Raw genomic sequence first — 15,755 nt, 5'->3', positions numbered from 1 at the left:
GTATTCCAATCAAAGTAACACAGGGCCTGTCAACAATGCAAAATGGAATGTGTTACCCAGAGCCAGCCAGCTCGATCTAACAGCGTGGCTCCTGAATACCTAGAATTTGGACACCCACAGCTGCCCCAGGACAATGAAAATCCTGAAAGAGGCTAGAAGACGAGGACCAGGAAGTGCTACACGGCCAAGTGGATTTTATACAACCACTGGTGCTGAGATCACAAAAAACTAGAGACCAGGCCAGAGTATGTTACGGTGCTAACATACCTCACCCACCTACTGGACAGTATCTTAATCTACGCATACCTAAAGGGTCACCTTGCCGCCATAGTTGCATACACCAGGGAAACAACAGGGGACAGTCTCTTCACACACTCGGTAGTGAAAAGGTTCCTTGAAGGAACAAAGAGTGGCACCACCAAAGGCAGCACATAACTCACACAATTGATGACAACCAGTGCACAAGATGGAGCTGAAGTTCTTAACCCTAAAGAAAGTATTTCTAATCGCGATCATGTCACTCTGCTAAAAGTGCTCACGATCCAGGAACCATACCTTGAAATCCACAAGGGCAAGGTCATCCTAGGAACAAACCTGCAGTTCTTACCAAAGTTGGTATCACAATTCCAAGTCAACCAACGCATCTCACTACCAGTCTTCTTTTAGTATCCAAAAGTCACAGGCTGAATGGGCACTACACACCTTGGGCGTGGTGAGAACACTCTTGTACTACCTGCAAGAGACCAAAGACATTTGGAAAAGGATCTAATTCTTTGTCTCCTTTGCCAGGGTAATCAAAGGTACGCCTGCAACTAAGGGAATGATGGATAGTGAAAACTATCCAAACATTTGACACACAGGCAGTAAAAACTACCCACATGCCCCAGGGTACATTCAGCCACGAAGAAGGGTGCATTCTTAGCAACCGTTCCCATTGGTGACATCTGCATGGTGGCAACTTGGTCATCCCCACACACCTTTATGAGACATTACTTTGTGGAAATCCAGATAAACAAGAAAGCACATTTGGGACAGAAAGTGGTACGACACCCATGTGCCAACTCATCCACATTTCAACCCATCCTTCCTAAGGAACCAAAAACTGCTACGTAATCAGATGCACAGCATGTGAATCCAGAAAAGGATTCATGTTGCTAAACAAAATGGTTACTTACCAGTAGGAGTAGCATGCGACCTACCCAACTCCTCGGAAATAGGGGTAAAAGTAAACCGGCGAGGTGAGCAACACTTCAAACCAAGGAAAGTTCCAGAGACCAGACACCGGGATAATAAAGAATCGGAAGAGGGCGAGCACGCACAGGAACTTCCGGGGTGCTGTCTGATGTCACACAGTGGATGGGTTTACCCCCAAATGGTGATCAATGACGCCCCCACTCAAAAAAACAAAAAGCACAATACTAGACCCATTCACTAGATGGTAGAATAGATGCACTGCATGTGAACCCAGAAAACTCTTCAGGCAGCAAAACTAACCCTACTTATAAGTAACCATTTCTTTATAGTACTGCAGAACAAACGGAAAATACTCCCTTTCAAGAGTAGAAACAGATTGAGGTAGGTGCCATCCTTCAATATATCTTCTGTTGGGTGAGAGTATATGGCCTCTGTCAAGCTTGAGACTGTAGGAAGAGGGCAAAGGCAACCTACTAAAACTGGCACTGCAGCATTGGGGTGGTCCTGTCTTTTAGTACTGAAACCTTTTAATTGTGTGTAGAGTCTTAAGCAGCATTATGAGTTGATTATTTACGGAGCTGGGAGAGTTGTGCCAAACCTTGGCGGTCGTGCCACCAAATGACATATATCTCTGTAATCCACCATACCCTGGCACCCCTCAATATCCACCCCCTGCTGTACCAGCTATTTCTGTTGCTTTTTATGTAATCTACTCTACAACACGTTTTACTCAATTCTATGTGTCACCATAACGGATCATATACTTATGTGCAGACTTGTTAGCATGTGCTACAGTTTTCTCCACCGGCTAACCAACTCAAATAACTAGATTATGTTGGGGCACATTTCTAAAGCCTCTATTAGGCCTCCACCCCTCCCCGTTAATTACCTGGTGTCTACTTTTGGCATGTTCTTGCAAGTGTTCCAGTGTCCAGTACACCACTCTGCCACTTAAAAAATAAATGGTTTCCTAGACACAGTCTAGGTCACCCCAGCATCTTGAAGTCTCTACAGGGGCATTCTTCCCTCTGTACCCTTGTTGCCTTCTCTTGATGTGACCAATTTTCTTCTTTTTTTTTATTCCATTTTATACTTTTTGATGTTTAGTTACAGCTCAAACAAGGCCTCAAGGGTATCATAGTGCCTCACATTTACCATTTACTTTCACTAATTATATATGCAATAATAATACATACCCAGTAATTTTTACAGAAATTAGTATATATATATAACACAGTGTGAGGTAACAGCTTGAGCTGCATTACTTTTACAAGATATATGATTATAGCCATAAGACAGAAATGCAGGTGGGAAGATATACATCTTCCTCTGATGAAACAGATCTTGAGTTTTGAAGGTAAAACTTTGGAAAAGGATAATTGAGGAGACTACAGTTGCCTCAATTGTGGAGAAAAAAGAATAAAAGTATCAAACTATTTCTTGAGAAGAAGATGTGTGTTTTAAAAAGACTGCAAGTTGGGCAGTATCGGTAATACTGGCAGGTAGTTCCGTAACTTAGGTGCATGCTCAGAGCATGAATGGCCAGTGGAGGATGCTTTCTTAAAGCGATTCCTTTGTAGACAACAGTTACCTTTGCTTCTCACCGAGCAGGAGCCCGCTGAGTTTCAGAGAAATGTTAGCCCTTTGTAGGTTAAACAGGCAGTTATATAAGTTAATCTGGCCTCAACTGGAAGCCATTTTCATAAGGCAAGGATCAGTGTGTTAAGTTTACATATGTGTGAGTTTGATACAACAAACACACAAAAAGTGATGAGCAATACTTGCAAATATCCACTGGCAATCGCTCTGGGTGGCCGACCTACCCATTGTTTTTCACCCATTGTGCCAGTCTAGAAAGAGACACATCTTATTCAGAACCGTACTGACTCTGCTACTCATAGGAACAGTCCACCCAGAACTGCCAGGCGAGGGCCCCTAATTAAGGGAACCAAACCAACCCTCGACTGGTGTTGGCTTTGCTAGGCCTCGTCAGTGAGGTACAGCTTGGATCCTGTGGCACGCAAGCAAGGGACCCACTTCTGGGCACACCCCTGTCCACTTATAGTACAAACCTAGTTGGAAAGAGTTACGTCAAACACAAATGTTAGACAAGAGAAGCAATTCTATTTTAAGCTAATTTAGATTTAAGTGTCCACCTTAATGGGCACAGGAGCCACGTGCTCCCAGAGAGGGCGTGCCCTCCAGGTTAAAAGGCAGACATGGTGTTTATACCAGATTTTTGGGTATAGCGGAGTGGTCACCAATGGACTGGCTTTACTCAGTCTTGTCTAGGCAAGTGGAAATCCTGATGTCCCGTTCTGGGATTCCCTGATGAACACACTCCTTATTCTGCTGTATTTCTTGGTTTGAACTGCATTGATTCCATTGAAACGAGGGCTCTGTTGTACATTTCTCCTTTTACGTGTGCCATGCAGTTTCCAACCCTAAGACTGCAACAACAACTATCATAAGATCAGGAACCCTACTTTCTAAAAGCCGCTGGCCTGAAACTTTCAGCAGGATATTTCAAAAGAAACTGGGGCGTTTGCTCCAATCTGACTTGTACTATTTTGGTCCTGCTCACTGTTGCATGCGTCCTGTGCCCGCAGCCCTTTCTCTTCATAAACTGACACCGACCTCGACGCATGCCCGATCATCCACTGTTTACTACCTACGTTTCAGTCCCTGTCATGTGCCGTTTTCTGGGTCTGTGAGCTATCCATTTTGGAGTTTGTAAATAGTCAGTTAGGGCCTGCGGAATTGGGGTGGGGAAATTGATTAGACAAAAAAGGGAATTTGGCAAAAACCAAGCCTTTAAAAAAAATACAAAATCTAAGTCCGCTGTGCAGTAAAGTTTGGTATGAAAAACTGCCAAACTATTTAGACTGGTCAGGAAATGGGCATATTTTGTGCAGAAAATAGTCTATGTGCAGACTTTATGTGCCTTTCTTAATTGCCAAACCGAATAGTGAGAGATGGAGGCTCCCCACAGGGAGTATGAGTGGGACCCCCCTCCTCCATAGTGACACTGCAGACTAAGACGTCACATCTTCAAGTGGTATGGAATATGGAGTATCGAAGTGCCATCCTTCCAACAATAACATTGCAATGTGAAGTGAGATGCCATCCTTCCAGTACCGACAGTGCAAAATAAGAGGATGTACTATCCTTCCAAGATATGTTCTGCAGGGTACAGAGAAGACAATGTGCTTTCTGTGCACTAAAACAGTGTTGTGTTTGCGCAGATCTGTGCCCTGTCTGGTTTATTCAGTTGTATACTGGTCTCCAAGACCCTACTCTACTTTGTTACTGTTAATTTTTTTTTTAGGATGCTCGATGACTTTGGACAAGAAATGGATAACACGCAGTCACGCATGGATGGTGTACTCAAGAAGATGGCAAAAGTCTCGCACATGACAAGCGGTAAATGCTGCACCCTGTGGTTTCTATTGTCCTTCTCCCTCCTTCCCCACATACTGCTTTACTTTCCACTTGTCATTTCCCCAGTTTCTTATATTTTTTCCCTTTGATTGGTATTGTTTTCCATTTCCTTTTTTATTTTTTCTATTTGTTGCAACTGTTTTTATTTCTCTGGCCCTCACACAATTTGCAATATTTTCTTCTTCCTAGGCTATTGTTTGAGCTGGTTGTTTTACCAATCACGATTCCTACCTCTCTAGCCTTCAGTTTCATTTTCGAGCTATCCCCTCTCTGTTGACTCAGTTCTATCTTCTGGAATGCCAACATTTTCTGATGCTTCTCAGCACCGGCCATATGGTAGGCTCTGCGACTGTGCATCCCCCAGTCTTCTGGTAGATTGTACAAGCACCGCCCTACATTTTCGCGATCTAACTATTGTGTCTTTATTACAAGGAAACCATGATGCTCCAAGCTTTGGTATTCCAAAGTGCTTCCTAAGAATAAACCAATAAACCCAATACATGAGGACAAGGAAAACCATGGAAACTGACTATCGTCCTTGTTGACCCAGCCCGATTCAAATCAGTTCGCTCAGACTGTAGATTGCTCTCCTGCTTGTCTAATGCTACCTTCTACAAAACTACCATCAACAAAGCAACCTAGAGGAGCCAAGCGCTCTTCAAGGCCCGTCAAGCACTGTATCAACCGAGGCTCAGACCCTATAGCCCTTGAATATAGTGACAAATTCAACACCTTCAACATTTTGTCCTATGAGATGAGAAAAATCAGCACACACATGGACTAGTCCAGAAAGACATGCTCACCACTCATTATCCCACATCACTCCATCCCTAAATAGAGAGCCTTTCACATCCCCTCACCCACCAATCTAACATCATCTAAGCACTCAAGAGCTCCCCCTATGAAGACACATCCTGTCATCAACCATCATCAAATCCCTCTGAACATCATCTATGCTTCCCTCAGACAATGAACCTTCCCAGACAACCTCACACAGGACAAATCCTCCCTCTGTTGAAACAACCCCACCTTTCAAGACAATCATGCCAACCCCCATCCCATTACTCACCTGCTTTTCTTCAGAAGGATCATAGGTAACGTTGTTGCTATCCAACTACAGGAATAGATCACCAAGGATGGTGTCCTAGAGATGTACCAGCATAGGTCAGGAAGAAGACAACAACCATACAAGTAGTCAGTGATGCTCACTTTTTCAGGGACAGAAATGATAGTTGGCTCCTAATCCTGTTGACCTCTCAGCCGTCTTTGATGCAGTCGAGGGCCAGGCATTTGCTCAACACCCTGGAAACACACATGGATTTCACCGGTGCAGAGCTTTAGTGCTTCATCTCCAATAGGTTGGATGCCCAAAATTCCAGAAACCCTCCACGGTTTCATCACTCCCCCATCATCTTCAACCCCTAAATGGTAACCTGTGGGACTTTACTCACTGACATCATCAATCTATAACAATACGCAGATGACAAACAGTTACACCCAAATATATCACTGAGGACTGCGAGCACGGAAATCGCATAAACATTTTATAAGTAGCTCTGACTCATATTTATTAAGCAAACATCCAATTTACCATGCCTCTTCAGCTCGATGAATCTTTGCCACCGTATTAGAATGGAGCATCGCCCAAACACTTCTCTTAAAAAAACATAGTCTTTACCATTAGATGGTCAGTCAATAATGAGAGGTTTGGTGAAGTTTTACAAGTTTGTTTTCTCTTTAAGAGATTAGTCTGTATTGTTGTCTTTTTATTCAGATTAGTCAAATAGATCCATTTACACAAAATATAGAAAAAATGTAGTTAGAACAAGCATACAAAATAACAGCGTGTTCCAGAAATAAATTGGTCTTAATCCTAATCTAAAGGATTTAATTTATCCTAGCAAAAACTCATAAAGAGGTTTTTTTTAGAAAAAGAGCAAGTAAAATCGGTGGAGCAAAAGGCTGATAACTATGAAAAGGTTGAAAGGAATTAATCACATCAGTAGCTATGATCGGCATCAATAGAAAGTCTTGTCACACATCGTAAGGAAAACAAAGAAATCACTGTTAGCAGCAGTTTATGGTAATTCAGGTTAGCACCATAAAGTGCTAAGGAACATGGCAGGGTAGGGGTGCATAGAATGACTTACCGCTCTAACTAGGAACACGTAGCAGCTAAGCTGCGTCCACTTCGACTTCAGGAGAACCACGACCCACCACCACCCCAACAGCCCCCCCCCCGAAGAAACTGGAGCAAGATAACTGCAGACCAGCTCACCACCTCCCTCAGCCAGAACCCTCCCACCAACATGACGGACCCCAACGAAGCAGCCCGCAACCTCACACAGTGGCTCACCAACTGCGCCAATGACCTGGCACCGCTGAAAACTCCTCCCAGCAGACCCGGCAGCAAGAAGGCCTCCTGGTTCACCAACGACCTCAAAATCTCCAAGCAATCCTGCCGCACCCTCGAGAAAGCCTGGCGCCACGATCAGTCTACAGAAACCATGACAGCCCTCAAGAACGCCATCCGCAAACACCATCGGCTGATCTGAACCACCAAGAGGGCAACATTAGGAGAACGACTAGACAACAACGCCCACAACAGTAAGGAACTCTTCAGCATCGGCAAAGAGTTCTCCAATCCCAACGCCTGTAACAGCGACATCAAACCCTCACAAGACCTCTGCGACTCACTCGCCTCGTTCTTCCACTGCAAGATCGCCGACATACACAACAGCTTCGGCGCACAGACCACGCACCCAACCACCAAACCAGCGCCCCCCACCACCACCCTCTGCACCTAGACCCCGATCAGCACCGAAGACACCACCTGCATGATGAACACATCCACTCCGGCTCCCCAACCGACCCCTGCCCACACCACATCTTCAACAAGGCCGACTCCACCATCGCACCCAAACTCCGGGACATCATCAACACCTCCTTCGCAACCGCCACCTTCCCGGAGAGCTGGAAACATGCCGAGCTTAGCGCCCTCCTGAAGAAACCCACCGCAGACCCCACGGACCTCAAGAACTTCCGCCCCATCTTGCTCCTCCCTTTTCCTGCCAAAGCCATCGAGAAGACCGTCAACAAACAACTCGCCGCCTTCCTCGAGACAAACGGATCCCTCGACCCCTCGCAGTCCGGCTTCCGAGCAAACCACAGCACCAAGACCGCCCTCATTGCAGCTACCGACGACATCAGATCCCTGCTCGACAATGGGGAAACAGCTGCCCTCATCCTCCTGGATCTCTCAGCAGCATTCGACACCGTATCCCACCGCACACTAATACAGCGCCTCAGCAACACCGGAATCCAAGGAAAGGCCCTGGAGTGGATCATCTCGTTCCTCTCCGGAAGAACCCAGAGTCCGCCTCCCCCCCCCTTCCGACCCGCGGCCTCCGAAGTTATCTGCGGCGTACCTAAAGGATCCTCGCTCAGCCCCACCCTCTTCAACGTCTACATGAGCCCCCTCGCAGCCATCGCACGCCAACACAACCTTAACATCATTTCCTATGCTGACGACACCCAGCTGATCCTCTTCCCTCACCAACGACCCCGCCACCGCCAAAGCCAGCCTCCAGGAAGGAATGAAAGACGTCGCGGAGTGGATGAAGACCAGCCGACTGAAACTGAACTCAGACAAGACGGAAGTTCTCATCCTGGGATCATCCCCCTCCGCCTGGGACGACTCCTGGTGGCCCCCTGCACTGGGCACCGCCCCCAAGCCCACGGACCACGCACTCAACCTGGGCTTCATCCTGGACTCCTCCCTAACAATGACCAAACAAGTCAACGCCATCTCGGCATCCTGCTTCAACATCCTGCGCATGCTCCGAAAGATCTTCCGGTGGATCCCCACCGAAACCAGGAAGACGGTCACCCAGGCCCTCGTCACCAGCCGACTGGACTACGGGAACACTCTCTATGCTGGGACCACAGCCAAACTACAGAAAAGACTCCAGCGCATACAGAACGCCTCTGCACGACTCATCCTGGACATCCCCCGTCACAGCCACCTCTCTGCCAATCTGAGAGACCTGCACTGGCTCCCCGTCAGCAAAAGGATGACCTTCAGACTCCTCACCCACGCACACAAGGCTCTCCACGACATGGGCCCCAAATACCTCAACAACCGCCTCACATTCTACACACCCACCCGCCAGCTCCGTTCCGCCAGCCTCGCCCTCGCTACCATCCCATGAATTCGCAGAGCCACCGCCGGAGGAAGATCCTTCTCCTACCTGGCGGCCAAGACGTGGAACTCCCTCCCCACCCACCTACGGCTGACCCAGGACCATCTCTCCTTCAGGAAACAACTCAAGACCTGGCTATTTGAGCAGTAGCGGATCCCCTCCCCCCCCTCCCAGCGCCTTGAGACCCTGGCGGGTGCTTGATTGATTGTCGTGACTACTGCTGTTCATCTGGACTTTCCTAAAATCTGATAAGAAATATATAATGAATCTAAAATGCCAAACTCTAGAGGTCTTCCAAATGTGTGATTTAGTGACCACAGCAGACAAGCTACCTTTTTACTTGCACTAGCTTCAAAAATTGAAGCGCTTTGCCTAGCCCATAGAGCAATCCGAAGAGCTGATCCCATATTTTGGGCTTCAAGATAACGTCCCTATTTTCTGCAGTACAGTCTGCGATTTCCTACCCAAAATAAAAACAAATGATTGAAGCTACAGCTAAAGTTAAGTAGGTAGATTGATCCTTCTCAATCAACATGGCTATCCTTTGGAACTGAACCAAACTAATTATCCAAATTGCGTCTTTTCTTTCATTCATTTTTAAAGTTGGCAAAATCTTGACTTTATAAATTGTGATTTTCTGCTCCCTAGTAACATTCAGCCACTGGCAACCACATCTCAAGTCTGAATGAGCACTGCAAAATATGTCTTTATAACGGTTCTTATATAGTATATTTGATTCTCTATTTCCTCTTAAATTGGTTGTACATGTAGAGGATCTGGGCCTGCTCCCCTCCGTAGGCACTGAATTAATTTCACCACTTCTCACTTTAGTCTTTTTCTTGCAGCTAGATTCATGAAAGGCAAATCGGCTCGCAAAGGGCCAGATTCTCAGAATCTCGCCCTTTGCGAGCGCAATTTTTGCATTTGGGATTCATCATCCCAAATGCAAAAATCGCTATTACAGAATTCGCATTTTAGCGAGGAATTGCATTTAAGGAATCTCTATTTGAGATTCCTTAAATGCAATTCATTAACCAATTTAAAATTGCGAATTCGCAATATTTGGCCGCTATTTACCACGAAGTCAGACTTCGTGGTAAATAGCGAAAAAAAATAGAAAAAAGCACTTTAGTGCATTATTCTCTGTTGCATGTTACACACACACATGTCCTTTGGACATGTGGGTGCGCAACACCTGTGTAATGTTGCATTTCAGGGGTGCTACAGGGTGTCCTTTGGACACCCCAGGCACCCTTGAAATCGCATCCTTATTTGCGATTAGCAAATTTGCTAATCGCAAATAAGGAAGATGTAGGAATCGCAATATTTATTGCAATTCCTACATGAATCCCGTTTTGCAAGTCCTTAATAGCGATTCCTTATGAATCGCTATTAAAGACTCGCAAAACGGGTCTTTGATGAATCAGTGTGTTAATTTCCAAACCTTCAGATTTTCCTGTTTTGAAATGTAAAATACCACAGAAGACTGTTCCGAACAAATTCAAAGTAATATCCAACAAAGAAGCTTAATGCTTTTCTTAGGAGTCAATTGATGCCACTTCGTTACTTAATGCTTTACTAACATCAACCTAATAAAATGTTATCGAAGTCCCCCAAAAAGTTATATTCCAAATGGTTCTTTTCTGAATGTTGTTGCTAAAAAGCCCTTAATCAAGCCACCTGAAGACTGTGTTGATTATCCATTACTCTCCAGTAGTTATTATACCATTTATCAGAGTATGGTGGCTCTGGGTAGTATTTTGTGATGGATACTTTTAATCATAGATTCATCAGCTTCAGATTATCCCCGTGTGTAAATGGTGGTTCGTTTTTTTCTGCGCCTTCATTTGTGGATGCAGAGGTCACTCCTAACTTTGAAGGTACTGCTGCAAGCAAATGTCTATTACAGATTCTTATGACATGTGCCTCTGATGTTTAGGTTGTGCGCACAGCTCCCAATTCCTGCAAGCAAGAATGTGAAGGCCATCAAGGAATGCAAATCGAAGCTGTATGTCACTAAGCACTGAAAGAATTCCCTGAAGTCCCGCTCGAAGTTGAGGGGTTGCACCCATACCTACTCTCAATGCCATTTCTGCAACAGGTTCTCGTTGCGATACATGCCTTCCGGTAAATCAAAGTGGAAGCACAAGAAGGCAGAGTGGCATTGGTCCCAGTCCCTCAACTCAGCTTGAGAAGTTGTGAGGACCCTTGCAGTCTTGCTCCTGATCTCTCACCGAGTCGATCCTGCAATTGAATCTGATGCATCCCAAGTTTCCAGATCCATCGTTGAAGCCTTTAGAGAGGCCATGTTGTGAATTTTTAGCGCTCTTACATCTCCCTCTGGTACGACTTCGAGCCCCAAAGACCTGCGAAGGCCTCCAGTTGGGTTAATGCCACAGGGTCCACCCGCTGTACCATCTGTTCTTCTTTAAATAACCTCTGGTTCACCTCAGATGCCAGAGACCACTTGCTATCCAGCACTAAAAAAATCCTTGCTGGTCGGTTTGACATTGACACCATCTCAGACGCTGCAGGCACCGTATGTAGACTGTGTTCCCATAGTTCTTTCTGACTCTAAGCCAATGTAATCTCATCTTGACTGAGGTCATGTCCCGAAGTCATACCGAACCACCCAGCCCCAATTACGTCTGATTGTACCAGAACTATGCATTTTCCTCCAACCCACACTCCAGTGCCCCAAGAACCTTTTTGGTTCAGACTACTAGCAGAGCCAAAGGAAATCAAGGGGGGGAGTGAAGAGGTGATGCCGGTGGGCACCGAGGTGGGCACGTCCTCCTCTTGTCAGGGTTTAAGGTTAATCATAAAGAGCCACCTCAAAATGGGTGGATGTGTATCCAGATGTCATTGGAATACAACATCTTTGTTAAAATACCCCTCACACACCAAAAGGGCCCTTGGTGTCATGCTTCATCATCGGGGTCTTCCCGTCCCGCTGCGGGGCGGGGCAGTGCTGCGACAAGCGGATACGCCGGAGCACCTTTTAGATGGAGGTGCTATGTGTTGGGAGTGAGTGTCAGTGGGGTCAGGGGTGATGTCTGGTGTAAGTTAAAAAATACCTGGCCTAGTGGAAAAAAGAATTTTATTAAACACTGGCTGGTATTATTAAAAGAAAAAGTGAAGCGGAGAGATAGAGCAGGTTAATGGGCTCTCTCTCCTACGTGGGTCAACATGTTTCGAGGCACCGGGCCTCTTCGTCAGGACCTAGGGGAGATCCCCCTGTCACTCACTAATGTATTCTCCACAAAGGTAGAAAAATGTGTATGTACAAAAAAGTGAAAAAAACTATGTGAGTAACTACCAATTAATAATTACAACACATCTATACTATCACACTGATAATGTAGTATGCCTGCAAAATAAGAGTAAAAGATTAAAAAATGCGCCGATCCCAAAGTGCGCTTAACTCTAAATTACCTGTAAAGGAAAAAAGAGAAACACACACAACAATATTCTCAAAATAAGGGATCCAGTGTACACATTGAGGATTGTTGAAGGGTTCCTTCAGCACTCATACAGTCAGTCACACACCAAGTAGGTAAACTACATAGATTCTAAATAACCAGGGGTTGTAGATAAGGAAGTGCATACTTATCAAGAGAGGGATCAATGCCTCATGAGCCAGCATAAGACTGAAGGGTATGATGGGGTATCAACTGCAAAGAAAAAATGGATATACTGTGATCCTGCCTTAGAAGTGGTATAAGGTAACTCAACTAGGTTGAGTAGGAATAGAAATACAGGTATGGTCCTCCTCGAGACGGCTATGCCGTACTTACTGTGCCCCCAGCACGATTGTGCTTCCTCCTTCGTCCGCGGCTTCCGTGGATGTGAAGGGGGTTGTGGGCGGTGTGTTTATATACTCGATGGTAATTGGATAATTGATCTATTAACCTTGGCGGGAAGATCGCCAGGTAAGTATGGCCAGCAAGGGAGATGAGGGGGCGGCCATGTTAGGATGGTTAGGTGTAGCCACAAGATAATGGTTCCTTGGCTGTGGTGCTCGTAGAACACGGATCATGGGTACTTTCCTGGAGTTCGGATCTGATTCAGGGTGAGCAAATAGTCAGACCGAGAGAAAAACACCGCAGCGGCGCTCGGCGCTATGCGGGCTCTCTCTGCGCATGCGCCGGGGTTAGTGCAATAGCGCGCATGCGCGTGGGGCAGTCACTACACCCGGTGCGCATGCGCAGCGTGCTTGCCTGATAGGACAAATGATTTTCCCAGCGTTGGCTCAAATAGGACCACGAATGAAGGAAAAAACATGCTATTGTGAACACATATACTAATGGTTCTAATAAATATGTTTTAACAGTAAAAAGTGCGATGTATACGCAGCCTCAAGGGGTTGATTGAGGAGGACGTATCTAGGAAATGGAGGGGGGGATGTTGTCCAATAATTGTGACAGGGTCCCATATAAGTACACTATTTAACAACCTGGTTGGCTAGAAGGGGTTAGAATATATAAGGGGAGCATGTAATAAGTCAGTGTTGCAGTGGCCATTCTTTTGAACCAGGAGAAGTATTCATCTATATACACAGGACAGAACGGAGTCCATTACTTTGCTGATAGTAGTGTCTGCATTTACATAAGGCACAGCACGCTTTACGTGTGTAGTTGGGACCACGGGATATCATCGTTCAGGCCAGTGCGATGTGACCCCAAACGGAACACCCAACGTTGTTCTTTTGATAGAAGCTCTCTGTCATTGGGGAAGATCTCAATAACAGTCCACTTTAGATCATGGACACTGTGTCCCATGGTAGAGAAATGGGCAGACATTTTCGTAGATGTCCTGTTGCAACGTAAATTGCTGCGGTGTTCTCCCATGCGAATTTTCACGGGTCTGCTGGTCATTCCTACATACTCCTTTTTACACGGACAGGTGATCAAATACACTACATTACGACTGTTGCAGTTCGTGAATGCACGTTGCTCCCATGTAGAGTGGTTAGAAAAGGTGATACTCCTACTCTTCTTCGTGTACTGGCAGGATACACAAGACCCACAGGGGTGGTGTCCACTAATTCCTGCCACTCTAGGGGGTTCAATTGCACCTGTTGATCTCGGTCTTGTGTGTACCAGAAGATCTTTTAAGTTCATTCCCCTCCTATGTGCAAACATCGGTTTAGGAAAGTTCAACAGGCCACACGATAAAACCCTCCAATGTCTGTTCACGATTTTCGTGATCTGGTTGGAGTTGGTGTTATAGGTGGTAACGCAGATCGGGCGTGGATCTGGTTCTTTTGCTTCAGTGTCGTCCAAGAGTGCTTCCCTGTTATTATTGCGTGCACGTTTCAGACCTTTCCGGACAATGTGTGCCGGGTATTGTCTGTTCAGGAGTTTACTCTCCAGGTCTGCAGCTTGAGTCTTAAAATCGTCTATGCTACTACAGTTGCGCCGTAAGCGGAGAAATTGTCCGTACGGAAGGTTCTCACGTAGGTGGCGCGGATGAAAGCTACTGTACAGTAGTAGACTGTTCTTAGCTGTCGGCTTGAAATGAGTGCTAGTTTCAAGTTTGCCTCCTCTGGGAAAGATATTCAAGTCTAGAAACACTAGATTTTCGTTGGAAGCAGTGTGAGTAAATCTCAAGAACTGATCTTGCTGATTGAGCCAGTTCATGAAACATGTAACCGAATCTAGGTCTCCCTTCCAGATAACAAAAATGTCGTCTATGTATCTCTTCCAAGTGAGTACATGGTGCCTATAGGGATTGCTCTGGTCCAGGATCTTGGTGGACTCCAGATGATGGACGTAGAGGCCTGCCAGGCTGGGGGCACAGGTACTCCCCATACTGGTACCGTGTCTTTGGAGGTAGTAGGTATCCTCATATTGAAAAAAGTTTTTTGTAAGGGTGAGAGAGATGCATTCGAGGACCACTTGTCTGGGGGTGTGGTAATCCCATGGAGTGGAGAATAATACTTCCTCTATTATTTCAAGGGTTTCTCTGTGTGGAAGACTTGTATATAGACTCTCCACGTCAAGTCCCACAAGGAGATCGTGTTCAGGGTCAAAAGGGACATCCTTGATCAATTGAAGGACTGCTTTGGTATCCCTCAAGTAGGTATCGGTACTCTGCACGATAGGACGGAGGAAAGCGTCTGCGAACTTGGATAGTGGTTCCAAAATGGAGTTTATACCCGACACTATCGGACGTCCCGGTGGATAGGGGGCGTCTTTATGTATTTTGGGTCCTATCGTGCAGAGTACCGATACCTACTTGAGGGATACCAAAGCAGTCCTTCAATTGATCAAGGATGTCCCTTTTGACCCTGAACACGATCTCCTTGTGGGACTTGACGTGGAGAGTCTATATACAAGTCTTCCACACAGAGAAACCCTTGAAATAATAGAGGAAGTATTATTCTCCACTCCATGGGATTACCACACCCCCAGACAAGTGGTCCTCGAATGCATCTCTCTCACCCTTACAAAAAACTTTTTTCAATATGAGGATACCTACTACCTCCAAAGACACGGTACCAGTATGGGGAGTACCTGTGCCCCCAGCCTGGCAGGCCTCTACGTCCATCATATGGAGTCCACCAAGATACTGGACCAGAGCAATCCCTATAGGCACCATGTACTCACTTGGAAGAGATACATAGACGACATTTTTGTTATCTGGAAGGGAGACCTAGATTCGGTTACATGTTTCATGAACTGGCTCAATCAGCAAGATCAGTTCTTGAGATTTACTCACACTGCTTCCAACGAAAATCTAGTGTTTCTAGACTTGAATATCTTTCCCAGAGGAGGCAAACTTGAAACTAGCACTCATTTCAAGCCGACAGCTAAGAACAGTCTACTACTGTACAGTAGCTTTCATCCGCGCCACCTACGTGAGAACCTTCCGTACGGACAATTTCTCCGCTTACGGCGCAACTGTAGTAGCATA

General features: G+C 45.9%; 1 protein-coding gene across 1 annotated transcript in view; it reads left to right on the top strand.

Moving 5' to 3' along the window:
• STX10 (syntaxin 10) overlaps window positions 1-15,755 on the top strand; it is a 145,663-nt gene that overhangs the window by 122,540 nt on the left and 7,368 nt on the right. The window contains exon 7 of the mRNA XM_078685314.1: window positions 4,523-4,617. Within this exon, the coding sequence (XP_078541440.1) occupies window positions 4,523-4,617 (95 nt within the window). The remainder of the gene's footprint in view (window positions 1-4,522; window positions 4,618-15,755) is intronic.

The sequence above is a fragment of the Lissotriton helveticus genome, chromosome 1_1 (assembly GCF_964261635.1).
Source record: "Lissotriton helveticus chromosome 1_1, aLisHel1.1, whole genome shotgun sequence".
Classification (NCBI taxonomy): domain Eukaryota; kingdom Metazoa; phylum Chordata; class Amphibia; order Caudata; family Salamandridae; genus Lissotriton; species Lissotriton helveticus.
Note: the sequence above shows the minus strand (reverse complement) of the source record. Positions and strands in the feature narration are given on the sequence as shown.